This window comes from Colossoma macropomum, unplaced genomic scaffold (assembly GCF_904425465.1).
Source record: "Colossoma macropomum unplaced genomic scaffold, Colossoma_macropomum, whole genome shotgun sequence".
Taxonomy (NCBI): Eukaryota; Metazoa; Chordata; class Actinopteri; order Characiformes; family Serrasalmidae; genus Colossoma; species Colossoma macropomum.
The window spans coordinates 245,733-273,224 of NW_023495014.1; the positions used below are offsets into that span (position 1 = coordinate 245,733).

The window sequence follows — 27,492 nt, forward strand, 5'->3', positions numbered from 1 at the left end:
TAAGAAGAGAACCAAAGCCAGGGTCGTCATCTCTGGAGCGCTGCCCACCTCCTGGAGAGGAAGCGAGGTGTTCAGCAGTTCCTCGCAGTAGACAACGGACAGGTAAGTAGAATCATCAGGAGACAGGTAAGTGCCTTTAATGATATAGACAATGTCCCCTTAACTGCTACCATTCCTCGCTGTTTCTGCTGTCTCAACACTAAAGCTAGTTGTGTAGGGAGATTTTGCTCCAAAGACGTCATTAGAGTCATCAAACCCCATGTAATTAAAAAATCAAAGAAAAACGTGCGCGGTCATAACCCTGATAATTTAATTAGCATAGACCTTAATAAGACCAGTCCCAAACACATAGTGTAACTAGCAGAGAATTAAACCTTGCTCAACTCAATGTAAGGTCACTAAATAACAAAACCCTGCTGATTCGAGATCTTATCAAGGAGCATAAGCTGGATTTTATATTTCTGTCGGAAACATGGCTCAGTGATAATGGCACAGCAACTTTACTTGAAGCTGCTCCTGAAAACTACAGATTTATGCATACAGTAAGACAGGGCAGACGAGGAGGAGGAGTGGCCTGCATTTATAATAGTGACTTTATCTGCAAAAGTACCTCTATTGGTGAATTCATGTCTTTTGAGTATGTTGCAATCAACCTTTTTAATGATACACCTGTGTTAATAATTGTAATATACAGACCTCCGAAGGAAAATAGTAAATTTTTGTCAGAAATTGCGGAATTATTATCTGTAGCGTCCACAAACTATGATAAGATTCTTCTGTCTGGGGACTTTAACTTACATATCGATAGTCCTTCAGATAGTAATGCATTAGAATTCATTAGACTTCTAGAGACATCTCTACCCACAAGCTAGGTCACATCCTGGATCTGGTCATCACTAAAGGTTTAAAAACAAAGGTGTCTAAAATCTCGGATGTTATCAGATCACTTCTGTATGTTCTTTCAAATCAATTTAGAAGTAAAGAAGAAAGTACCTGAAAGTTACTTTAAAACACGTTACATAGACTCAGAAACAGTTGAAAAGTTTAAAACTGTTTATAATAGTTCAGTGAATACAGATACAACTCCATCCTGTAATGATCTAGTCTCCGATCTAAGTGCTAGATTACGGGAAGGCCTTGACCTTCCCGCCCCAATAAAAAGGAATAAAAGCTCGCACACTCTTAAAAATCCATGGATGAATGTGGAAATACGCCAGCTTAAGAGAAATTGTCGTAAATCAGAGCACTTATGGAGGAAAACTAAACTGCAGGTACACTATGATATTCTCAAAGAGCAGATCTCAGTCTATAATAATGCTATTAAAATATCCAGACAGTCATATCTCTCTAGGGTAATCAATAGACACAAAAATAATACCAAAATCCTTTTTTCCACTATAGGCCGACTAAATTAACTCTAACTTCTCTGCTAGTGCGTTTAATGATGATTTATCTTCTAATATCTGTGAAGAGTTCGCAATTCATTTCCAAAATAAAATAGACCTGATATGACAGGGTGTAGCTCAGCAGACGCAAACAAGCTCCTATAATGTTCCTGATAGGTCACCCACATCAGTAATGACATCTTTCTCTGTTATCGTCTATGAGGAGCTCACAACTATTTTAAACAAACTAAGTTCATCCACGTGATCTTGACCCTGTTCCTACTTCATTCCTTAAGATGGTTTTTGATTGTGTGCACAATGATGTTTTAACTATTTATTAGTTTATTTATTGTTCTCTGTCAACAGGTGTTTTTCCAGATGCTTTCAAAACTGCCCTGGTTAAGCCTCTGCTAAAAAAGAGTAGCATGGATCCTTCTGCACTAAATAATTTTAGACCGATTTCAAACCTACCTTTTCTAAGTCTTAGAAAAAGTTGCTTTCAAACAACTAAATACGTATCTAATATTAATTTATATGAGAAGTTTCAGTCAGGTTTTCGTTCTAACCATAGTACAGAGACAGCATTGATTCGTGTAATGAATGACCTCAGGCTCAGCGCTGATGCACAAAATCCTTCTATTTTGGTTTTATTAGATCTTAGTGCAGCCTTTCGTACCGTTGACCACAAGATTTTACTCCAGCATCTTGAATACTGGGTCGGCCTCTCAGGCACAGTTTTAGAATGGTTTAAATCATATTTAAGTAATAGGCAGTTCATGGTTTCACTTGGAAATCATTCATCGAAACGATTTGCCGTTTCTTGTGGAGTCCCCCAGGGTTCAGTCTTAGGGCCTTTGCTTTTCTCTTTGTACATGCTACCTCTGGGTGATGTTATTAGGAAACATAGTATAAATTTTCATAGCTATGCTGATGACACCCAGTTATACATTTCTAGACAGACTAACCAGCTGTGTGTCAGATATTTCTCAGTGGATGTCGCCAAGTTTTGTACAATTAAATCATGAAAAAACTGAATTACTGATTGTTGGTACAGAAAGTCAGAGAAAAATGATTTTTGAGAAACTTGGTTCTTTAGCTTCATCTACCAAACCTGAAGTACGAAACCTGGGTGTGATCTTAGACTCTGAGCTCTGTTTTACCCCACATGTAAACACGGTCACTAAAGTAGCTTTTTATCGTGTAAGAAAATCCTAACAAAAACAAAAAAGAGAGATCACATCACTCCCGTTTTGAAAGAACTGCACTGGCTGCATTCAGGATAGATTTCAAGGTTCTGCTACTAGTCTTTAAAGCTCAAAACAACCTAGCACCTGCTTACATCACAGAGTGTCTGTCTGTTTATGTTCCGGCACGCAATCTAAGATCTGCAGATAGTGGCCTTCTACAGATACCCTCTGTAAAATACAGAAAACATGGAGAGGCCTCTTTCAGTTATCATGCTTCTAAACTGTGGAACTCAATTCCACCTATATTAGACAGTCAAGCTCAGTGCTCACTTTTAAGAAGCACCAAAAAACGTATCTCTTTAAATTAATATTTAACTAAAACTGAATGTCTCATGGTGTTTATCTTGTAATTTAATCTTCTTCATTTTCTTCTGATTCTAATTAAGTACTAATGATCTTTTCTATAACTATGTTGAGCTGCCACCGGCATGAAAAGTGCTATATAAATAATAATAATAATAATTATTATTATTATTATTATTATTACATTATTATTTTCACAAAGTCCATTCATTCTTCTCATAGAGAAACTCTTTTAGACCAAGATTTTTGTATCTGGGCGTAAGAGTGTGGTGCCGACCACAGAATGATGACACGACTTCAATGGTCTAGTGACTTGCCGTTAACACTGGAAATTATCTGTATCAACAAAAATGAAGCCAAACATGATAATAAATGATAAAAAAAGTTTAGAGAGCTGAGATGATCACAGTCTGCTCTGCTAGTGAACATTCACACATCAGGAACAAGCTTTACTTTAAACTACATCTATGTCATGATTAGATGATGATACAAGTCCTAGTTTATCTGTTTCCAATAAAGTGGTTTAGAATCCTTGAAAGAGTTTGTTACTGTTTAATGAAGACTATTTTTGGTTGATTATTTAAGAGTCAAAATAATTAGTTTTAAATAAAATAATAAAATCCACAAGCAAAATATTAACCATACAAATGTCCAAAATATGTTGCAAATACAAATACTTTCAAAAAGTTTACTACTCCGTTTTTGCTTCTGGAATGACTTTTTTCTTCTGACTTTTGGCACTTTTTAACAGGGGGCAGGTCTTAGAAGAGGGCGTTCACCTGCACTCTCTATTGGTCAACTGATTTAGAGTGACAGGACTCTGAACGCACAGCCCACTCAATGAGCTGTGATCTGCCTCTAACATGGTGGAGCACTTCGTACTCAGTGTAGTAGCGTTATTGCTAGAGAGGATTGTTTATCAAGGTTGTTAATGTAACACACGCTCATTGTCCTATTCACCCTGTGTAAACTTGGAAATTGAAGTATATTAGCTGTTCGCTGCTTTATTTTGCTAGCGCCACCTACCACAAAGTGTCAGCTAAAGAGCATCCTCATACTTGTATGTTGCACACAAAATGTATTATTATCCCTTGCACTTCCATACAGTAGACTGTTCACTGTATGTAGAATACAACACATAACTGCTTACTCTAACAGTATGAAACATACCTTATATATTACAGTATTTATGGTATTATGTCTTAGTAATATGTGTATATCATTCATAGATATATTTATAATTGCGTATATTTTGTTCATATAGTTATATATTTCATAGATACGTCATATTTATGCTTGTTATTGAACATTTGCACTGTCTGTTTTGCATTATTGCTACTATTTGCACTTCTGGTAGATGCTAACTGCATTTTGTTGCAGTTTATCTATCAATCTATCAATCTATCTATCTATCTAGCTAGCTAGCTAGCTAGCTAGCTAGGTGAGCTTTGCAGCTGTTTAAATCAGTGTGTATTAGCTCTGCTTCTGGAGACCTACAGCTTCACACAGTTTCAACTATTCCTTACATTGCAACACCTGATTCAGCTAATAATCAAGCCCTTCATGAGCTGAATCAGCTGTGTTGGTTCAGGAAATCGTTGAATTTGCTGTGGGGTCAAGGGAAATAACGCAGCACTGACCTAAACACAGTGAAGAGTGGAAAATACCCCTGATACCTACTGCTGCTGTGAGTTTGATCACTACAAAAGGAATTAAGTTAACCTGTCATGGTTGGCTGTAAGTTCTGGGGGTTATGACAGCTGTTCTGTCAGTCTTTTGTTGTTTCTATCTGCAGAATCCCTCAGTGTCAGTCAATGAAACAGGCTTCCTATCTCAGCACACTAGTTTACAGAACGCTGCTGCTCTAAATTACATAGCCTAGTCTATACATAGTCATAACATAGTCTTTACATAGCATAGCTAGCATCTGAAAACTTTCACCTGAGCAGTTTCATTCAATCATAAATAACTACTTTTGTTCTTCATCGCCCATATTAAGTTCTCTCGTTTTACCCAGGTCGACACAGGACCCATTAACTTATGTAACATTAATAATATAAAAGGAATATGATAAACATTGTTCATAATGTTGGATATGCCAGTAAAACGCTGCTCTCGTAGCAGCACTCAGTATGACGTGTTCCGCTATGCTGGGGGCGGTTTGCGCTGAGTGGCTACTTGTTCAGAAGACCTGTCACTCCAAATCAGTTGACCAATAAAGTATGCAAGTGAACACCCTCTTCTAAGATCTGTTAAAAGGTGCCAAAAGTCAGAAGCGAAACACAAGAAGAAAAAGAAAAACAGCGATTACACAAACAAAAATACATCATAAAATAAAAATCAGTAAATATCAGAATGAGTGAAAATGAGTAGTAATCTTCTTAAAAAGTTAAGTTTGATTCAACTCTCATTGTTTGTATTTGCAACATATTTTAGACATTTCACTACTTAATATTTTGCCTGTGGATTTTATTATTTTTATTTGGTAAAAAATTGACTCCATGATGTAAAGTCTTCTCAGCAGAAATAAATAAATACATAAATGACAAAATAAAACCATCATCGTCATCTTGATTTTTTTCAAGTGATAACAAGAAGCCATCTGCTTAATGTACATTAACTGGTGATTATTTTGCAGAGTTTATTGCAGCCCTAATTATCTCCATTTAATATGATCACTCAGATGCTTGTGAAGGTTTGATCAACGACATCAGTTTTGTGCATTTAGAAGTTCATAAATAATGAACCCAGTGCAGAAATGTGGATATTTCTGGTGTTTAATCTGCTTTTCTCTGTTAATCATGTGATTTCTCAGTGCTGTTTTTACATGTATTTGATGTTTAAAGAATGTTTTATAACAAAGCTGAACATTCGAAAATTATTGTTAAACAAACTACAACTGAATGAAAAGAAATAAAGTCACACTGATTAATGAGAATGAATGTAGCCACAAAAATGAATAAACACATACACACTGTGTTCTGCTTCACAGGGAGAAAATACTTCTTGAAAAAGTATTCAACCCCCTTAAAAGTCATCAGATTTGTCTGATTAAAAAACTGATCCTCAAATGTGATAATGGTTTTATATAAGAAAATATTCTGTGAGAAAAGTGACTAACTGAAAAATGCTGTTTGCATAAATATTCAACCCCTGTGCTGTGGAAGCTCAGATGAAAGATATCGCCCTAATGAGACACAAGTGGAAATTAGAGATAAAGTTCTAGACATGGCTACTAAATAATATTTAAGTGTTTGGATCCCTTTGAGGACTGTTGGATCAACTGTGAGCAAATGGACACTGCATCATACCACCCAGAAGGTGGTTCTATCAAATACTAGTCTGAAGCGATTGAATATTTCTGCAAGCAGTCTTTTTCAGTTCTGATTAAATTGTGAGAAGATACAGGAGTTTTCCCCATACAGTTATTGCAAAAGCTTTGTAAGAAAATCTAAGCCAAATATATCCCAAAAATAAGCAGTTTTGAGTTTTTTCCCTCCAAGTGCCTCATGTGGGCCCTTTAGGTCCTGCCAGAATGTGATCAACTGCTGTGGGGAGTTAAGGATGGTGGTGATCACACTGGCAAACTCTTCTCGATTATACTTACCGCTAAAATAATCCTTAAACTGGGACGGATTGGGAGAAGTTGAAGGTGAAAGTCCTATTCGTTCCAGACAGGCACCCACGTATGCATCCTCTATGTTAAACGGCTTTATTTCTTTCGAAACCTCAACAATCTTCTCTGAAAGGTCATTGGAGAAGACATAACCCATCCCCAGCAGGTATGTTGGGTAGTAGTCTTTAGCATATAATTCCTTTGGCACGTACCACTTGGAGTTCTTGTTCCGGATGACCGGTATGTTCCACATAACCTTTCCCGTCATGTAGTTTACTTTAGGCGTATCAGGTCTCAGTAACAAGCTCATCAAGTTCTCCAGATTCAAGAACATGTCAGAGTCGATCTTCATAGCGTAGGATGCCTGTGGGCAGTGTGTGGCCAGCCAGTCCATGATTACCATGGTCTTTATCGTTAAGTTGAGATACGTGTCCATGAAGTCACTCTGGACCAGGTCATGGTACTGCTGGCTTTCGAGCCTTAGTTCCTCCTGTTGTTTCTCAGCTTTGATCCCAGGCAGACCCAGCGAGAAGATCACCATGATGGTTTTGTTTTGGACCACGCTCTCATTACCCCATGTGCTTCGGATGGCGTTGCGAGCCTCCAGTTCGTGTGGAGCCACTGGAACCATGAGGACCAGAAATGGGTTCTCTTGTTCACACTTATGGGGCTCATCTATGATGAAGCGGTAGTTGTGTGGATGCGCTTCATGGTAACGGATGGATGATGCTTCTTTTACTGGAACAGCTGTCATGGACTCCATACTGAGCATGTCTGTCTTGTTATGTCTGTTCACTGTAGTTACTGCTGTGTGTTTGGCATCGGACGTCTGTTGGTTGACTGTTTTGTCATGTCTTTTGAGAGAGGTCACATTTATTAGTGTGTGATTTTTGGCTGTTTGGAATGTGATTAACTTGGCGAAGTTGCTGTACCACACTTTGGACGATTCAGAGTGGATGCCAAACACATAGATAGTGACAGACACAGTGAAGGTTATGGACAGCAATAATATGAAGCAGCTCTGAAAGCGCAACCTGCTGAGGCTGAAGGTGGCCATTTTCTGGGCTGGACTACAAGAAAAAAAATAAATAAAAGAGAGAGAATTAGTCAAAATGAAGTACCCTTTTTCTTGAAGTAAAATCCATGGTGCCGCCTACCTGGAGGCGCCATGCGGCTGGGGTCATAGATAGACTGTGGTTAGTAGTGAAAAAAGCCCCATTTATTACTGCCATTCCATCTATTAACAACATTTGCAACCAGACATGTCTGTAAAAAGACCATACTGACCACATCATCCTTATATGGGTTTTAGATAGTGTTTGTCAGAACAACTATTCCAGATCAAAACACTGCATGTCCGTCACAATAACAATGGGTCTCATTCTGACATTCACCACTGTTTTCTTATTTGGGATTTGTGCTTAGGTAATAACAGAATCTACACACACTCATGAGCACAAAGATGTGAACAGTTCATGTCTTAAATCTGATGTAGACTTTTTCTTGAAACTTTTCTTAAGAACATATTTAAGAAAAAACGTGTTTTGGAGCTTAATTATTCTGGCCTTTCCTGTATCTAATTTTGCAGAGAAGCAAATCACTTTCTGAAACACTCCTATCATCATCTAGCTTGTCATCTTCTTTATACAAATGTGTAATTGTTGGCATAGCCACACTGTTCTGTCCCCTTTTGTTTCAGAATCATCAACTCTGGATCCAGCAAAAGAGCCCCCCTATCACACTCACTCGTCCATGTTTGATAGTTGGTGAGGAACCATCCTTTTACCAACTCAACTCCAAACAAAACCCCTGTGTGACAAACCATAGACTTCAACTTTTGATTCATCAGTCCATCAGACCTTCCAGTCTTCAGTAGTTCTGGTGGTGCTGCAGGACCCAGGAAAGCCTCTTTTTCTTATTTGATCATCTTAGCAATGGCTGTTACTTAGCAATACTGTTAGCAATACTGTTACTCAACCAGTCAAACCTGCAGCTTAAAGTCTACTATTCACAGTTGAAACTGAGACTCGTCTTCTGACTCTGTTGGGGCTTTGAGCTGTCAGACCTCTTCCTGTCAGCGTTTCCTCCAGTTTCAAGTGCCTTTGGATGGTGCAGGAAACTGTACTCACTGTCACTCTGGCTTTCTTTGCCAGGAAAGACCTGCACCTTTAAGGGTTATAACAGTGTCCAAATACTGCCCTAGAGGGTGTAATAATTCAGTCTGTTCCAGCACTGCTGTTGTCCAGACATAAGGTTTATAAGTAACCAACAGAAGTAGCGACACCTGTAGCAACTGTTTGCATGAACTTTAAAAACCTTTAATTTCAATTAATTTACTTTCATTGAACGCTTTAATTCAATGAAATTCAGTTAATTGGTTAAGTTGTTAATCAATTAATTGTTCTCTGAAAATAGAATGTCATGTAAATACTTAACACCTTCTGATATCTTTGTGATCCATCAAGCTTAAACAAAACATATTTTTTTGCTTATTTTCTTTGATTATAATTGAGTTATTTTTTTATCCAGCTGGAAATTCAGCTTGTCAACCACACTGACCACCAAAGATCAGCTTAGACCATCTAAACCCAGCTAGCAGCAAAAGCTGATCTTAGCTGGACAGTTCAGCAGGAGTGTTAATGCTGCTGCTGTTGCTACAGGAAACACAAGTTGGCTGGTTATGTGAAAACCACAGAGGAAGTGACTATAGTTTGAAACAGCTTAAAACACAGAAACAAGCACTGATGATAAAGCTCTGTAAATTAAATATACAAACATTTAAAGAAACAGTTTTAAAACAGGTTAAAGTAGTTTATGTGGAATTTGTGTAGTTTAAAACACAAACATTAAAAGTGGAAATATATAATTTAATTGTAAGAAGCTTTAACAGATCATAAAACATTGCAGTTATTACTCGTTTGCTACTGTAGCTTTTGTGTGTTTTTTCTAAAGCTTGTTTTTGCAAAAAATCTAGTCCAGAGTATTTCATTCCAGTCTTGGAGGACCAGTGTCCAGCAGTTTGGTCATTACCCTGCTCAAACACGCCCACTAAACCTGGAACTGAATAGCGCTGATCTACCACTGCCTCAATCTACTCATCAGAGTTTGTACCTACAGCTTTATGTTCAAATGGATATAAAAATGTAAAAGGTTACCTGCCTGTAATATGAGGGTCACTGCTGCTGTGATATTTCCTGATGTTGGGGAAGCCATGGCAGCATGATCTTGAAGATAACAGAATACAGAAAAAAGAAAAGGTAAGAGACTTGCTCACTGCTCTCCTCACACTAATAAGATATTATGATCAAAGCAGCAGAGACCCAGAAGACATTGACACCTCCCTCTTTCAGCTTATTGTCTCTTCCTTTTTTCAAGAACAGACACTGTCAGTTTCCAAGTCTGAGTGTGCCTGTTGCTTTCCTTGTGTTGTGACCATGTGCTTTTTAGCCATGTGCTTTTGTTTTTGTTTTGTTTCCTTTGCTCCGCACTTTTCCCTCCTTCCCTATTAGGATTCTCACCTGCTTGTAGTCCTTTTCTCCTCCCTCTCTCAGATGTTCACTATTGTTTGTAACCTATTTCAAGCCCTTTGTTCCAGTCATCGTTGTCTAGTCTGTACACGTTACAATTTTACATGTAACTTGTAGTTTGGGTTTGACAAAAACATGTCACAACAGATGTCAGATTCCCCATGAGCGAAAACTTTTCTTTTTTCTTCTAATTTTCATCACCCTGTGTTTTTAAATGTTGGGACACTGTAGAAGTATTTGATTTACTAGGTTGTCATACTGTGAAAATATCAAAAACGGCTGAATGTCTAAAAAAAAAAGCTTGACCAGCAGAAGCTGATTAAACGTGTTAAGTTTGCTTGACTATCAAGCTGAAACCAAACCCTTTCTTTTGCTTAGTCCAGCTGGATGCTCAGCTTGTAAACCACACTGACCACCATCTTACTGATCTTAGCTGGACAGTTCAGCAGGGGTCTTAATGCTGCTGTTGTTGCTATAAGAGACGCAAGAGCATGTGACGTTGGCTGGTGATGTGATAACCACTGAGGAAGAGAGCTCAATTTAAAACACACAAACAAACACTGATAATGAAGCTCTGTAGATTAAATATACAAAACTCTGAAGAAACAGAACTCAGTTTTAAAGCAGCTTAAAGTAGTTTATGGAGATTTGTGTAGTTTATAACAAGCATTAAAGTTGAAAATATATCATTTAAATATAAAACACGTCAATAGTTTATAACACAGTGCAGTTATTACTCACTTGCTACTGTAGCTTTTGTGTTTTTTCTAAATCTTGTTTGCAAAGAATCTAGTCCAGAGCATTTCATTGCATTCCTGGAGGGTCAGCGTCCAGCAGTTTGGTCATTTCCCTGCTCAAACTTACCCACTAAACTTGGAACTGAATAGAGCTGATTGGAAGCTGAAGCTGAAGGGAGAGCAGATAAGCATGCTGGTAGTGGAGCTGAGTACAATGGTTGGTCAGACACACCCGGCGTTCGGGAAGTCTGCGCAGGAAGAGTTAGCATTGGAACACTTCCTGAACACTCTGCTGCTGCAGGATGAGACACCATGTCCAGCCCTCAAGTAGCTGCCATTGAGGCACAAAGGACAGAACTCATCCTCAGTGAGAAAACACCATGCTGACCAGCATAGTGCTACGCAGCAGAGTAGCTCGAGGAGGAGGCCCTGAGCAAGTGGCAGTGGAGAAACTGGTATGCTGGCGGTGCAGGAAGAGGGGGAACTGTGCCAATTTTGTGATCCTGAGTCAGCGGAGAAACAGAAGCCAGCCATAATGCCAGGCGACCCCTTGTAGCTGTGTTGAGTGCGGTTCCCACGGCCCTCACCGTTAAAGTAAGCGCTTGTTATAGTCACATCTGTTCATCAGAAACAGAATAATCCTATCTGAAATACACAGCAGGGTGATGAGTGATAACATCCCACATTCAGAGCTCATAATTCCACATTTACTGTTAAATAAAGACACAGAATATTATCTTGGGGTACTTCAACACATTAATATAACAATCTAAAAATCTGATACTCCATTTGCTTCTTACTGAGGAAACTGAAACTCTACTTTATGGCTTAAACATTTTCACCATGTGCACTGTTATACTCTGATAGTTACAGTAATATATTTGTAGATCAGACAGAGAAAATCTTTACTACTCACATTCTTCTGTAAAGACATTGCCCAGCTGTGTAACTCAGTGGACGGTGCAGAGTGTGTGTGAGGGTGGAATGAGTAAATGTTGCGTTTAAGGTGGGGTTTTATCAACACTAATTGGTTTCCTTCCTTTTTTCTGCATTCACAGGAAAAAACCACCACCCTAACGGCGCTTTATAGCTGTCACTTTATAGTCTTCGGCCACACGCACACACAGCATCTTGTTGTGTTAAAAACTCCAATAGAGATCCACTCATTCAGAATGTGTTAGTTAAATCAAGATATAAGATTGTGGTTAGTGTTAATTTCTGTGTGTACAAGCTTTAACTTCTTAAGAGGAAGTGGAAGAAATACTGAAAGGAACCAGTACCCAGCAGAGGAACCCATCCTCCTCTGATCCATAATGGATGGAAAAACAATAATACAACAAGAGCAACATGAATAAAAACTGACAATAAATGTACAATTCTAAATATAGAATAAAGAAAAGCCTCCCTTTTTTTTTACTCCCTAACCCGATAACTGGTTGTGCCATCCTTGGCAGTAACAACTGCAATCAAACGTTTGCGATGAGTCTGTTACATTGCTGTGGAGGAATTCTGGCCCATTCTTCTTTGCAGAATTGTTTAAATTCGACTACATTGGAGGGTTTTCAAACATGAACTGTCCAGTTAAGTTACTGCCACAGCATCTCAACGGGATTCACTTTGACTGGGCCACTCCAAAACCCTAATTGGGTTCTTTTGAGCCATAAAGAGGTCGACTTGCTTGTGTGCTTGTGTGCGATCTTTGTCCAGCTGCATAACTCAACTGCGCTTGAGCATTATGTCACAAACTGACGGGCGGACATTCTCCTTCAGGAATTTCTCATAGCAGGGCCGCCGGAACCACAGTGGCCAGCGGGCATTTGCCTCGCCTCACCAAGGCGCTTTCAGACCTGCCTTGGATGGTGCGAACTGTCCAACTTTTTCTTTAGTTCAGTTTAGACGTGACTTAATCTTAATTCTAAGTTTTCAAAAAGAATCAAAAAGACTTCAGATGCTAAGTTCTTGTGGAAAGGAGAAAAAGGTCTTCACTTTATTCGAGCATCAAGGGGCAAGCGGTCCCTGGAGACCCAAGTGCAAAGACGGGTTCAGCACATCCCTTTTTGTATATCCTTCTGGGGTGATAAGACAATCACCCAGCCCCGTTTACAAAGTTCCACACCATAATAGACCCTATTAGACCCAAAATGTTAACCCTTTTTGGCTACCCTTAAAATCTAATGTATATGATCCTTCTTTAAGAACTGGTCTGATCCTGCTCATACCAGGCTGTCCTATCCTTGAAAGATCATGTTACACAACTTTCCATATGAGTTCAGGAGTCCACTACAGTGAGATTTTTCATGCACACAGCCTATGGCCTATTCTTCTTCCTATACCAGCTCTTTGTAAAAGAAATCAGTATTCTCATTTCAATCAATACCTGAACTATTGATTATTGATTATCATTGATTAAGAGAATATTTATTCATTAATTAGTCATCAGTGTGATGTTGAATTAAAATGTAGTAGATACAGGCTGTTTTATTTGTCCTGTACACAAGCAGCTAACAGCTCCCTGAAACAGTCCGACAGGTTCTGATGTGTTAGATTGATGTGATTATGGACAGAGATGCTCATTAGGTCTGATTCTGATTTGGGGTGTTATGAGGACACTACCTTCTCTTCACAGCGGGGCTTCAGAATCAGCAGTAGGTTCATCAGTGCAGCTGCAGTTTGGAGGTGAAATGAAGGAAGACAATAAACTACAACCACAACCTTCACTAAACTGCGCTTTCTAATGATTATATTTAACAGAGATGAAGCCACAATGCCCCGTTTCTGCTTGAGCGTCAAGCTGCAGTGTTAGGAGCGTCACACACTCACAGGAAGACACAATCAGCCTCAACGTTTTAACATTCTCACATTAAACACACACACAAACATTCATGTGGCTCAAGGTCAAATAACGAGAGTTTCATAGATTTATTAGACTATTAAAATCATTACCAAATAAACTGCTTTATTATTTACCAAAATAAGCCAAGCATAAAGGGAATAAATATCTGCAGGGGTGCAACCAAAGGTTCAAGGATGGGGGGGGCTAAGCCTGTGTAAGCTTGTCCAATAATTTTTTTTTTTTAATGGCACCAAAATGTTTGTAATGTACTTCTAGAGTATAAACAGACAGAAAAAAAATTCATCTGTTGTGTTAAGTATATCAAAAAAACAGTTATTTGGTCAATTTTGCACATGGTAGTTCTGTCTCTTCATAGTTTGTATTAAGCACAGAGCTAGTATAACAAACATTATATCCATCCACTTACAACAGGTACAGATCAAGCAAAGGTACTGAAGTCCAGCAATGCTCTCTCCTTTGTCTTAGATAAACTGCAAGGTCTTACATATATTATTGAAACACCCAGATTACCAGTTCAGTCTCAGTTGGTACAATCAGAAAGAGTGTCAGAAATATTTCACGGTCATGGTGACTAATATTTTATTTTTTCAGTTAAATTAAAATAAATTCAGTATTAATTTTAACCGAAAGATTAAACTTCTTTTGGATCACTAACCTCTATCAGATCTGTTCCTTCAGTCCTGTCTGTCTCCTTCAGCTTCTTTCTCTCCCTCTCCTCCTGTGTTTAGTTATACATTAATTTTATTAAATTCATATCTACAAGAACTCAAACAAATAAAGAACAATCAATTTAATTTTTGTTTGTTTTCACTGGTAAAAATCTTCTCATCTGACTGGCCTTCAACGGAGCTGCTGCCTCTGAACTTCCTTAATTTCTAAATTGAGGAACTGAGAGATATAAACTGTGTTATGATGATCTTTTCACTCAAAGCTGAATCAGCATCTTGTTTGAATTTTCCACTTTAAATGCTGCAGCAGGTTCATTTTGGCGCCCCGAAGCGGAAAATCTGAACAAGAATCTGGCGAATAGGAAACAACTTCAGCCTCGACCTTTTCACTGACATGAACGCACTGTAAACAACAGTATGTATCAAATACTGGTGTCATTCTTTCCAAATACTGAATAAAGATCTAAAAACAAAGACTATAAAGGCTGTTAATAACATTATGTCTGTCTCTCTTGTTCGTTCACTCTGTATGAAGAGAGGCTAAACTAGTCGGCTTGTCAGCTAGTTGCTAATGTCAGTGTTAGCTTAGCCTCTTTTCTTTACCTCACTTAAACCCAAAGGTAACTAAAGTTAGTTAACTAGAGTTAAGCAGCCGAGTAAAACAGATATCCAGCTATACTGACAATAATGTGCCACAAATCCAGACTGTAGGTGGATAATCTCTCTGTTTAACACCGTTTCACTCTGTATATTATAGATTCTGAATGAGGTCTGATGTTTATTTTACTGAGCTTTTAGACAAAATCTTCAGCTCAGTTACCTGTTACATTACAGTGCATAAACAGAGCCCCGCCCCCAGGCCTGATATGATTGGCTTACAACGTATGAGGTCTGATATGATTGGCCGAACGTTACGTTAGTCAATCTCTGGTGGTGAAGTAGAGGCAGCACTGCATTAGGGCAGCAGCAGCGCCTCCCTCAGGTCGCGCCCTGCTATAACAGTTTATTGTGAATGTGAATAAACCATAGATTATTTGGACCAGTGATGTAGATTTACTAAAGCCCCCGTAAAATTGGCCTTGCAACACCCATGAATATCTGTTTATTTCTATGTTGGTTTGACTTAGTGAAGTCTAAAATGAGAGAGTTTAATAGATTATATATATATATAAAATGTTAGAAATTATAAAAGGAGTAAATAATGTTTATTATAACTATATCTGCTGTAAAGAATAGATTATTATGTACCGATATATAATGCGAACTATAAAAATAAAACCATTAAAATGGTTAAAATGATTAGCACAACATAACATTTATTTTGTTTGCGCACAAATAAAAGAAAATGTTTGCACAATTAAAGGGAAAACGTGTGCACGATTAAAAGAAAATGAGAAACTGAATTCTTAATCGTGGGAACTAATTAAGAAATTATGGCGACTGATAAAAGAAAACATGCGCACAAATTGCAAACAGTTCCCTCAAATTAATTTTTATTTTGTCCCACTGGGGCTCCGTGCTCTTCTGATAATCTGTTCAGTTTTTAAAGTGCTGCAAAAGTCCATTATTATGTGTATGAATGTTTTCTTTCTTCCTATTAATCTGTACTTATTCATTTATTTATTAGATTGTGTGAATGAGCTTCAGTAAGATGGTCATTCTGTGAGATGAACACAGGATTGATGGTCTCAGCTGCTTCAACCAAAGGACTTTAATAAAAGTGTTTTAACGCTTCTGAAAGTTTGAGGATGAGCTGTGGAAACGGAAACTGTCAGGAATATTTTTTCTGTTCAATTTGAGCAGAAAAATTGTTTGTATGCACCTGAAATGTTGTGAAAACCTAGGAAGCCTCTAAGGGGGCGTAAAGTGCGTCATAAAAAAAATTAGTATTATGTGACAGATTTATTTTCTGTTTTTGAGCGACTAAAAACTGTTTATTGTAAAAAATAATCCACAGTAAAATAAATAAATAAGAAAAATAACGTTTCTAAAAGTGCATTCTGAACACGTGGTGCAGCAGCAGTGCATCATGGGAAGCTGTAACAATATATATACAGGTGTTGCGCGACAGAGCCTCACCTACTTTGGCTGGACGTTCATGAGGTAGGACTTGCGCTGCTGCTCTGTGTAACTAACTGACCTTCACTTTAGGTCTGCGTGGTTCTCTGAACAGTATGAGTACAGAACCGAGCTGTGTTCTTCAGCAGAACAGTGAGGATGGTTCTCTGAACAGTATGAGTACAGAACCGAGCTGTGTTCTTCAGCAGAACAGTGAGGATGGTTCTCTGAACAGTATGAGTACAGAGCCGAACTGTGTTCTTCAGCAGAACGGTAAGGATGGTTCTCTGAGAGCTCCGTTTCTCAGCTCAGTGAAGGAGAGAGTTAAACTGCTGTGAGTCTCTTTATTCTCCGCTCCTCCTCAGCGCTTCTCCAAACGGAGCTTCATCTCTGATTCTGTGGGAAATTAGACAGTCACTAAATCACACTCAGCAGAGCGCGCGCACAGATTAAGGCCTTTTGAGCGCGCGCCCTCACACCGCGGTTCATTTTCCCGCGTTTCGCTTCAGCGTTACAAACTGACCAGAAGAAAAAGCGCCGAGCTGAAGCTGCATCTTATTCTCCAGCCTCTTATTCCAGTTTTCCGTTCCACCTTAAATGATGCAGCGGTTACGTTCTGGTGCCTTGGGCGCCGTTTAAGGTGGAACGGAAAACTTAAATGAGAAGCACGATGCTCCAGGCTGTAACTGCTGGTCATTTAAGGTGGAACAGAAAATTCTAATAGCAATTCACGCCTCGTAAGAAGAGTGAAGCGTTTTCGCGGGAATTCAGATGTTTACTTCACCCATCAGAGCAGCTCTGAAGAACCACATTCCCTGAAAAATGACCCTGAACTTTATAATTTCTGTAGTGTCCTGTTACTTTATTTCTACAGTTTTATATCTGTATTTATGAGTAAATATGTTTACTGTTCTGTACTTGTCAGTTCAGGTCCTTTAAAATAATGACAGCGATTTACACATTAAAGTTATTTTAGATTTACAAATCTTAGGTTTAGATTTATTGACTTAATACAGCTTGTGGGCTTATTAATAGATAAATATTAGTTTCTGTTCACTTTATTACACACTTTTATTGAAGCTTCTCAGTGTATTTTGACATTTATTTCAAAGATTAATTTGTTGTAGATTAAATTCATTGGCAAACAAGGCTGCTAAACACACTGAACAGTTCTCATGTCAAATGAGTTTAGAAATTTTACAAAAAATGTTAAGTGACTCCATTGACTTTACTGTACCAAACTTTGAAACAAACTAATACAATAATTGCTAATATACTACAGGCTTTATTTTTGGATATGATGCTAACAGTAAAAACTATAAACATTTAACCTTAACCTCACCCAGGGGTCGGCCTATAAACAAAAACGCAGACTTACTTTGTTCTGCTTTGAGCTTTGGCTCAGCTATAGCGCTTTTCTTGCATCTCCAGCAGGAAACTTTTCCAAAATTGCAACAGTTAGTCTAAACTTTAAGGATCATTCAGTGTCATAATTTATTTGCATTTAACTGTGTACTGTTATTGGTAAATAATGCTGATGTTTATGTATTATGAAATGCTCAAATTATGAATTTATTTACTTCAATTGCGATATTTCTATTTGCAGTGATTTCATATCGCCTGCATATAATCTTAATTATCTAACGTTTTCATTGTTACTACGCTTATGGCAGAGTTGGTAGGTGGACAGTCTTTTCCACTCAACACAGAGATGGAGCTTGGCTAAGTATCACTTATCTTTTCATTTATTCCTTTACATCTCATTACTGCATTTTTACTCTTCCAGCATGTGATATTCAGTATCTATCTACAAATCTCACAGATCTAGAGTACCCTATAATCACAAGAACTGCAGTTCATCTCAGCTTTTGCATTCCTCAGTTTGATGCACTTCCCGGCTTTGACGGATGTGGATCAACTTCCGAGAACTCAGCACTCTCGTGGCTCTGTCCTCATCCTTTAACTCTGAAACAGACTGGCAGGTGTGGTGGCACAGGTTTGCTTCTGTCTAGAAAGTGATGTTTCACTCCACTCTCATTTTCACAGCTTTAAATTTCTTCTTTTGAGTGATGCTGTTACTGTAACTTTCCACACTAAACTTTGTGTCATTGCTATTGTAATATTTTCAATTAAATATAAGCTTTAAATAATTTGCACATCATTGCATTTTTTTTATTTACCTGTTGCACAGCATCCCATCTTTTTAGAAACAGGTTATATGCGTGTGTGAGGGTTATCATTGGTTGCTTTGTTTGCATACCAAATTGTTTTTAGGATCATTCAGTGTATTACTGGTATTGGTATGTGATGCTTGTTTATTATGAAATGCTCAAATGTTTGATTTTATTTCAATTGTAAATCCTATTTGTAACGATTCTTTTTCTCTTATTTTCAATTAGGGTTCTTCACTGTATTGTGGCTATTATGGTCACTAGGTGCATATAATGATCTTTCCACTCCACAGAGATGAGACCCTTCAACCTTGGCTAAGTATCATTTTATATCCTTCATTTATTTCTTTACCTCTAATTACTGCGTTTTTGCCCTTGCAACATGTCTTTCAGTATCTGTCTACACATCCCACAGATCTAGACCTTACTGTTGCAGGAAGTGCCATTCATCTCAGCATTTGTGTCCCATTTGCTGCACTTCCTGGCTTTGACCAAGACTTGGATCAGCTGCCAAGAACTAAGCCATGCTAGTGGCTCTATCCTCTTAACTTCTCCCATTCTCTGAGACAGACTGGCAGACTGGCAGGGGTTTGCTTTTGTCTAAAGTGGTGTTTCTCTCTCTTTTTTCCTTCTTTAAATTTCCTCTGATTGCCATACTGTTACTGTATCTTTACTCACTAAACTTTTTATTTACATTACTGGGCTGAGTGTGTCTTGGTGGACCTACCAATCTTTTCCACTTTAAACAGCCAAGGTCAAACGGGTTCCCTCTCTAAATATCACTTATTATTCTTTATTTTTTTTTGTCTCTAATTATTGCATATTTGCATTTCCAACATGTTATTTATACCTCTGGACTGATCAGGGTGAAGGACATTTTAGAGCCAGTCAGTGAGGCCCAGTTTTCCTGTAATTGGGTAAGATGAGATCTCCATTTGTTTTGTTCATGTCAGTCCAAGTGAGTTTCTTTATTAAGCACCACTTTAAGAACCACCAATTCTCCTTTCCTGTAGACCTTGGACCCTGTGTCACAGGTTGAGGATTTGCCCCTGTGGTCCTGCAAGTGGAGGAAGTCCAAAAATGTGGTGACCTGTAGTAAGATCCTGTAAAACACCCTTATTGACCAACACTGGGTCTTATTTTACTACACTTTGTGTGCAAATGAAAAGCTGTTAGGAGGAAAATTGTTGACATAATCATTGCCATTAACTTTTGCATAGGTTTGAACTTGAATGTTGGTGAATCCAAATTTAAAAATGTTTTAATTGGCTCAAATTCCATGCTAGGTTCTCCTGGCTTGGACTTGCTGATGTCTGTGCCTGGCTGGACTGACTAGAGGATGAAGTGCTCAGTGTTCTGAGAAGTGAACCAACATGGTAGGATCCCATATTTGCCTGTAACTGCTTTCTTTTAGATTTGTCGAGTTAATTTTATAGTTTTCTGTAGTTTTAACTGCAGTTTTGTTCCTAGTTTGTATGCACCAGTACACTAATGTAGTAATTGACAATTATCCCACTGATGTAGTAATTTAGTTTCTGGTAATCAGTTCAGCTGCATTTTGCTTGAAATAGATTCTGTAACAGGACTCAAATTTTAAATACTTTTGTTGTGAAATTCAGCATTCGCACATCAAACTTCTTGGATTTTATCAACAAGATGGAGGGTTTCTTTTGATATTTGGCAGATCAAGCTGTCTATGCAGTCTAATCTCAAATTTGGGATTTATTTATTTTAGCTGTGATATTTCTATTTGGAATTTTCCTCTTGCAAATAGTTAAAATTAATATTTTTTCTATTATTGTTGCTGGATTTTAGGCAGTATGCCTAGGTGGACCTACCAGTCTTTTCCACGCAACAGAGTGAACCTTTCAACCGTGGCCAAGTATCATTCATTATTTGTGTTTTTTTTTGTTGTGTTTTTTATTTATTTTTTTTTTAAACACCTCTACTGCTGCAGACTTACCTAATTTTATGTTGTAAGTAATTCAAACAGCGTCACAATTTTCTTTAACAGATTTTTCTTGGTCTAGGTGCATCTGAGCTTGAAACAATCCTTACTGTTAGAAGTATTGAAGGATTGTCTCAACTTTGTGAAGGTATGTCACAGCTTTTTATTTTTATTTATTTGTAGTTGCTGATGTTTGTCAAAATAATTCTTACATTTCTGTTACAGAATCTGCGAATACAGCGGATTATGAGAATCCATTGGGTGAGTTGACGGTTTATAGTATATATTTTTTCTGTGTTAGTTGTTGGTGTGTAATGCTAACTCATATTTTTCTGTAGTAACTCTGACCCATTTGGTTGAAACAACGGGTCTCTTAACGCTGCCAGGATTCAATGCAGTACCCAGTACCTCCGCGGGTTGCGAACCCCGCGCTTTGTCGAAGTTTAAGCCCTGTTTAACAAGCAGTCCTGGGTGCTTGCCACAGAGTCCTCAAAGTGCTGCTGATAAGTCTGCTTCCGGCGGAAAACATCCAAGGATATGTATGAGCACAAATAACGGGTCAATTTCACGTGGGAAACGTCTTGGGTTTGATGATGGCTACAAATCTTTAGGTAAGAAAATACAAATTAAAGAACACTTTTTACATTATTTTTAACATTAGCGGTTGTGTGTAAAGGTTTTTTCTCAAACTGTTTTCAGATTTGCGCACCAGTGACCGCACTGCATGTGGTGATGTGCTGCGGACAGGAACGGCGTCGGAGGGTGACTGTCGTCTGAACTGAGGAGTTTTTGAATACTTGAGACCAAAACAGTTTCACAGAAAAGCCAGATGAGGCGGAGGATACTGGACCAATTAATACTGGACTAACTCCAATATCGGAACAAGTGAGAGACATTGATGGAGAGGGCTTAAAATCGAATCAGGAGCATGGACGTCAGGTAAGCGGCTCTTGCCTTTCTAGCGATGTTAATGAGTTTAGGACATTGCTGGGTCTGCATTCTCAAGAGATTACCAAAAATACCATTGAGCAGCGTAGACAAGGTGCTATTGTGCATAGATTAAATAATATTGTTCAAAAACTCACTGAAAATAATCGGAAATTAGTAAAAGAAAACCGTATACAGTTAGAACAGGTATCAAAGCACATACAGATGGTACAGGTTATGCGTGAAGAACAAAATGCACATTTTAAATCTTTAACAGATGTAATATTTAAACTCAACAGGCTTTTACAGTTAAAAACTTCACCAATTGTCTGTTGCAGGACCATCCAAATAGTTATTGTGTGCCAATTTGAAAATTTTTGTTCTTTACATACATTCCTGTTTACCTATTAAACAAACCACATCATCAGTACGTCATAAATTGTTTAAATAATTTAGTAAAAAGAAACAAACAAAAATAATGGTCTAAAAGTTCTCGGGAGTCAGACAACAATCCGTGTGTTAGCGACACAAATGATGTTTGGGAACAGATGTCTATTAGCGAATTAGTTTAAATGATGAGTATGAGTCGTCTACTAGTATTAATCTGCAAAACACACTCAACACAACGCAAATGTTAATGATTATCACACCTGATGGTTTACAGACCACATTGGATAAATGGTTCTCAAATAAAAACAACGCAATACACAGCCCGCCAACATGTTGTAGATGCGGTGATAATTATGGACATTCCGTAGGTTTTATGTATAATACCACCATAACCAATGCTTGGGAGCAGACAGCTATTAGTGAACGACTGCTATGCTTAAATGATGAGTGAGTCAGCTCTAACTTTCTTAGAAAACCCAGTACAAAATATGCTACACCTAAACAGAACACAGGCACTGGTCTGCAGACAGATTTCCTACACTCGATCCAGCAACTCCTAACTTTGGTTTATCTAGTAATGATATGGCACAGTTGGTGAGAAATGGTGGTGAAATAAGCGGATATACTGTAGTGCTGAGAATTAGGTTTAATAGTGTTGTGCTACACAGGACGCTGAATTTACATGACGCCCCGTCCACAGACATGGCCTCATACACCGTCTATGTACACAATATACTATCAGACATTGTATCGTTCTCCAGGGTGTTGGCTGGTGATGGTAGTGTTATCAACATTACCCTAAGAGGTGATAGCATTTACATCAGATGTTAAACTGTTGTCAAGAGACAGTTACAATGTTGACAGGTTTGCAGACACAATTGAAAAGGTTATGCAGAGTAACAAGAACATTACAACAGACAATAGTTTGATGTTGACTGTCTCCATAGCTATGAGTAAAAATGGCGGTGTTCAGCATAAGGTGCTTGACCTCGCGCACAATCAGGTGATTGATAGGAACAGAATGAACCTCTTTTGCCCAACGAACATTTCAAATCTGTTTTGCGATCTGTCTTGCTCATTTTCTGAACCCACATGCACCACAACACGTTAGAAACTATAGCCAATCAGATACAGGCAAAGGCTGGTTACATGCGTGATCACAAGGTCGGGTTTAATGACTGGTCATTTGGTGTTAAAATAGTTGTTTCACAAATAGTTCATGTGGTTTAGAGATGTACCAAACGAAAGACAAACCACATGCCAGGACTGTTTCTATATCTCCATGATGGCCATTATTGCTTGGTAAAAAATTTGAAAGCGTTCATGGGTGTACTGTATGTTTAAGTTTTGTTGGTGTGCACTAACACAAGGGGTCGTAGTTGTAAATATCATTGCGATGTGTGTCAGGACACAGAATGCAGTCAAACCCAAACATGTCAAATATTGTGATGACTGTTCACGCTACTGTAAATTTAACTATTGTTATGACCAACACAAGAAAAAGAAACAACCTATTACTGGGGAGATGGCGTCCTCATGCAATTTGACTAAATACTGTGGATCATGTGGTCAACGTTATCATGCTGGTTTAACTAAGTCAAAACCCCACAAGTGTATGTCAGGTCATTGTGTTCACTGTCATGAAGAATCATCAGATACAACACAATGTTACATACAGCCGATCAAATTAAAAGAACCAAGTGAGGCTTGCATCTTCTTTGACTTTGAGACATGATTTGAAAATGGTAAGCATGAAGCTAACTTTGTTCAGCGAAACTTATGTTCAGAGAAGGGGCATTTTCAACAAACATTTAATTTGACGCAAAATGAGAACTATGGGACCTTTTTACAGCTATGACTCAATGAGTAACAAGGACAGAAAGCAGTTTGACAAGTGGTACAGCACAGTCTCTGATGTGTAACTTCAAAAAGGAGTTGTTTGTTTATACAATGTTTTATTACGTGAAGCTTGCATTAAGTATCATGACGAGTTCATTCAGTGTACAAAGCTAGACCCGTTTAATTATACAACATTAGCATCATGTTGCATGGCTGTGTACAAGACACATTTTCTACCAAACCCTAACTCATGTTGAAATGAAGTTTGGTGTGTATTATGTGGATGGGTATTATGAAAAGGATGGCGTACAAAAAGCCTTAATTTAACGGGTGTAGGCATCATGGTCATGAATGTTGTTACAGTCCGAACCAGCCTCATCTGATGTCAAAGGTGTTGTATGGTGAATTGCAAAAACAGTAACACCAAGGTACAGATCCTTGTTCGAGCATATGGTCTAGAGGTGGAAGTAATGTGGGAATGTGAGTGGGCCAAAGCTAAGAGGGATGACTTGGGTGTAGCCGCTTTCATGTCTAACTACACACCGCCTGAAAGGTTGAAACCAAGAGATGCGCTCTTTGGTGGCAGAACCAACGCATATAAGCTGTATTACAAAGCAAAGGAGGGTGAGAAAATCAGATATTTGGACTTCACTAGTTTGTACCCGTTCTGTCAGGCTAGAAAGAAATACCCTGTAGGTCATCCTCAAATATTTTTCAAAAATTTTTGACCTCTGGAGGAGTACTATGGTTTAGTCAAGGCTACCGTACATCCACCAAAAAAACTCCTACACCCTGTGTTACCATACCGCTGCAATGGTAAGTTAACGTTCCCACACTGTCGTATTTGTGCCGAGCAGGAAAGCCAACTTCAAACTTGCGCACACAGTGATGAAGACACATCCATCACCAGGTCTTGGGTTAGTATTGAGCTGATGAAGGCTATTGAGAGGGCATGTGGTGGCAAAAATCCATGAGGTTTGGCATTTTCCAGAGAGTTCAGAGACGTTGTTCTGCGAGTATGTAAAGACTTTTTTACAGTACAAGCAGGAGGCCAGTGGTTATCCAGAACATGCTGTCACAGGGGAAGAGAGGGCAGAGTACATCAGGGATTATTTTGAGAAGGAAAAGGTTCAGCTGAATCCTGACAAGATAAGCCTTTACCAAGCACGTCGGTCTATTAAGAAATTGTTAAAGCTTGTGGGGTTGTTTTTTTTTCAATAAGGGAAAACTTGCCAGTGTCCGAGATGTTGACTAATCCAGAACAGTTTTCACTGCACATATTTGGTGACGGATATGACGTTAAACACTTCATTTGTGTCTGATGCCACAGTGTTGATTCAGGAGTGCTATTCTGCTGGAGACAGCTGCCCAACACGTGACGATGTGTTTCTTGGTGCTTTTACAACAGCGCACACTCATTTAGAACTTTACAATCTGATGGATAGATTAGGTGACAGACTCTTGTACAGCGATACCGAGTTATTTTTGTTTTCTCGTGAAGGCGATTGGGAACCCCCTCTGGGGCCCTACTTAGGTGATTTGACAGACGAAATTGGTGGTGATTACATTAGAGTTCTGCTTGGCAGGGCCTAAGACATACGGTTATCACACAGCAACCGTTAAAACATGTATGAAAGCAAAAGGTATCACACTAAACTCTGACAATTCAAGTCATTAGACTATACATACTGATTGGTCTTGTCGATCATTATGTGGTAAATCGTGACCGTAGTCGACATGTACTGGCTCGTGCAGACGGCATCGTAAGAAATAAAAAGAACCTCACGCTGAAAAACAAGTCAGTGGTGAAACGCTTTAAAGTCGTATACAACAAACGGGTCCTGTTGTCTGATTTTTCAACACTCCCTTATGGATACTAAAGGTGTCCATCACTATCATGGGGTGCGAGATGTTGAAGGGTTTGATTTTAGATTACATCCTTTTTCTTGTGTAATAAGTGGACCATCAAATTCTGGAAAAACATTTTTTGTAAAACAGTTGATGGAACGTGCTGATGAGTTGGTTTCAGAGAAAATAGAAAACATGGTATTCATTTGATTGTTGGCAACCCTTTTATGATGTTAAATAATAAATATTAATTTTGTTCAAGGGATACCAACATCACTAAATGACAACACACTTTTGCCACTTAACAGAAATAATTTGTTAATTATTGATGTTATGAAAGCTGCTAGCAATAATGCTGAGGTGGAAAAGGTAATTATGCAGTATGTACACCATCGAGATTTAAGTGCCATTTACCTAATACAGAATTTATTTTTTAGTCTAGTAGGACAATTTAGTTTGAACACAAATTACCTCATTGTTTGAAAATCCTTGAGGCAACAATCAGGTATTAGACAGATATACCCTGGTAATACAAAGTTTTTTTTGAACAGAGACACGTTATTTTACAAGCAGCATCTAATGAACTTATTTTAACTCTGAAGTGGCTCTTAACGTACTTAACGGTACCATACCTCTCACATCAACACAATATCATGTGTTAAAGAAGTGTGAATTTTTTTGCTGATAAAGATTGGTGTTTTCATGAAAAAAGAGTAAGTAGTCAGAAAGGGGGTTTTCTTCTACCGTCGTTAAGAAATGCTTTACCGTTTATAACAAGTTTGATAAACAAATGTTTTTGGTACCACGACACCAGTTGGATAAGTTAAATTGTAGAAAATGACTTGGATGTGTCTATTAGAAATATTTTTTTGGGTAGGAATGATCTTGACGCTCATGAGAAAGCCGAGCTTTATGCCGCTCTTTTGCAGAGATATTTAACCATTTGCTAAACGGGGATATGGAGACCAACACTTTAACATTGTCCCTACCACACGCAGATAATATTAATAAGGATGTAAATGTTGATCAGACTGACAAAATGATGTAATCATTGTTCTTAGAAATGTACTCTCACGAAGGAAGAGGAATGTTCAGTATGTTTTAGATAAAATGTCTAAATCAAAAGATTTGTCTTCTTGGAATGAATCAGGAGAATGTGTCTTGCATGGAAATCCAATCCCTGGGTCACATTCTGGACTTGGTGAAAAGTATCATGATTTTCTAGAGGCTTTTGCTGTTCTAAATATACTACTTTCTACCATACCAAACAAGCATGTAAGACAAAATTATTTTGTTAAAGTAAAAATCTGTTGGTTATGCTACAAGACTTTTCGCAAACACCTGTTAAGTGTTGAAACCCCACCATTTATCTCCCCCATTCTAGTAAATGGTTAAGCTTCTAAAATGTGTTTTTTTTTGTTTTTTTTTTTTTTGTTTTGTTTTGTTTATCATTTATTTGTTTAACAGTTTATCGTGACTATGTAAATACGTTTCAGGAAATACTGTGTTAAATTGATGTTTCACTGTTACATATTTGTAAATAAATGACTGAGTAGAAATTTTCTTTGTTTTATTTATCAACCATTACATCACATAGGGACACAATTATACAATAAACATGCACCCTGTTTGAACATGCTGCACACATTTAAACATTCTGGTCTTACAAACACGCATTAAATATTTTCACCAAAGTTGAAACCATATTGTCTTTTTTATTAAATCAAAACTATATTTAGACATCACTTCATAGCATGTCCCATTAGCCATGTGATGTAGAAAAGTGTTGACCACAAGTGGTTGATGTAAAATCTTGTACATGTCTCATTGAATACTGTTGTGTTCTGTGTGATGTTTTAAAGTCACTAATCATTTTAGGGAACTTGTCATAGTCTGGACCATTTCCAAAACTGTCAAAAAAACACCAGACACGATCTTCACTTATGTAGATTGCAAGCCAGTGTTCTCCGGGGA

The 27,492-nt window shown here is 38.1% G+C and overlaps 1 protein-coding gene and 1 long non-coding RNA gene across 9 annotated transcripts; one reads left to right on the top strand and one right to left on the bottom strand.

The window, feature by feature from the left end:
• Positions 1-5,590: 5,590 nt before the first annotated feature.
• LOC118800942 (beta-1,3-galactosyltransferase 1-like) lies at positions 5,591-14,400 on the bottom strand. Of its 8 annotated transcripts, none has more exons than XM_036561119.1 (4): positions 11,732-12,208; positions 10,943-11,432; positions 9,711-9,775; positions 5,591-7,621 (listed from the first exon to the last, which is right to left on the bottom strand). In XM_036561119.1, the coding sequence occupies exon 4, from the start codon at positions 7,606-7,608 to the stop codon at positions 6,361-6,363; it is 1,248 nt and encodes a 415-aa protein (XP_036417012.1). In that variant the 5' UTR covers positions 7,609-7,621; positions 9,711-9,775; positions 10,943-11,432; positions 11,732-12,208; the 3' UTR covers positions 5,591-6,360. The 8 variants fall into 8 exon arrangements, with proteins under 8 accessions (XP_036417012.1, XP_036417014.1, XP_036417016.1 ...); XM_036561121.1 differs by having other exon boundaries at positions 11,403-11,525; XM_036561123.1 differs by having other exon boundaries at positions 11,403-11,460; positions 11,732-11,787.
• Positions 14,401-19,193: 4,793 nt separating this feature from the next.
• Positions 19,194-26,909, top strand: LOC118800950. The gene is made up of 8 exons (XR_005006411.1): positions 19,194-19,483; positions 19,580-19,661; positions 19,853-19,942; positions 20,382-20,448; positions 20,597-20,662; positions 20,740-20,775; positions 20,853-21,125; positions 21,214-26,909. It is a non-coding gene; the product is annotated as an uncharacterized LOC118800950 (long non-coding RNA).
• The last annotated feature ends 583 nt before the right edge of the window (positions 26,910-27,492 follow it).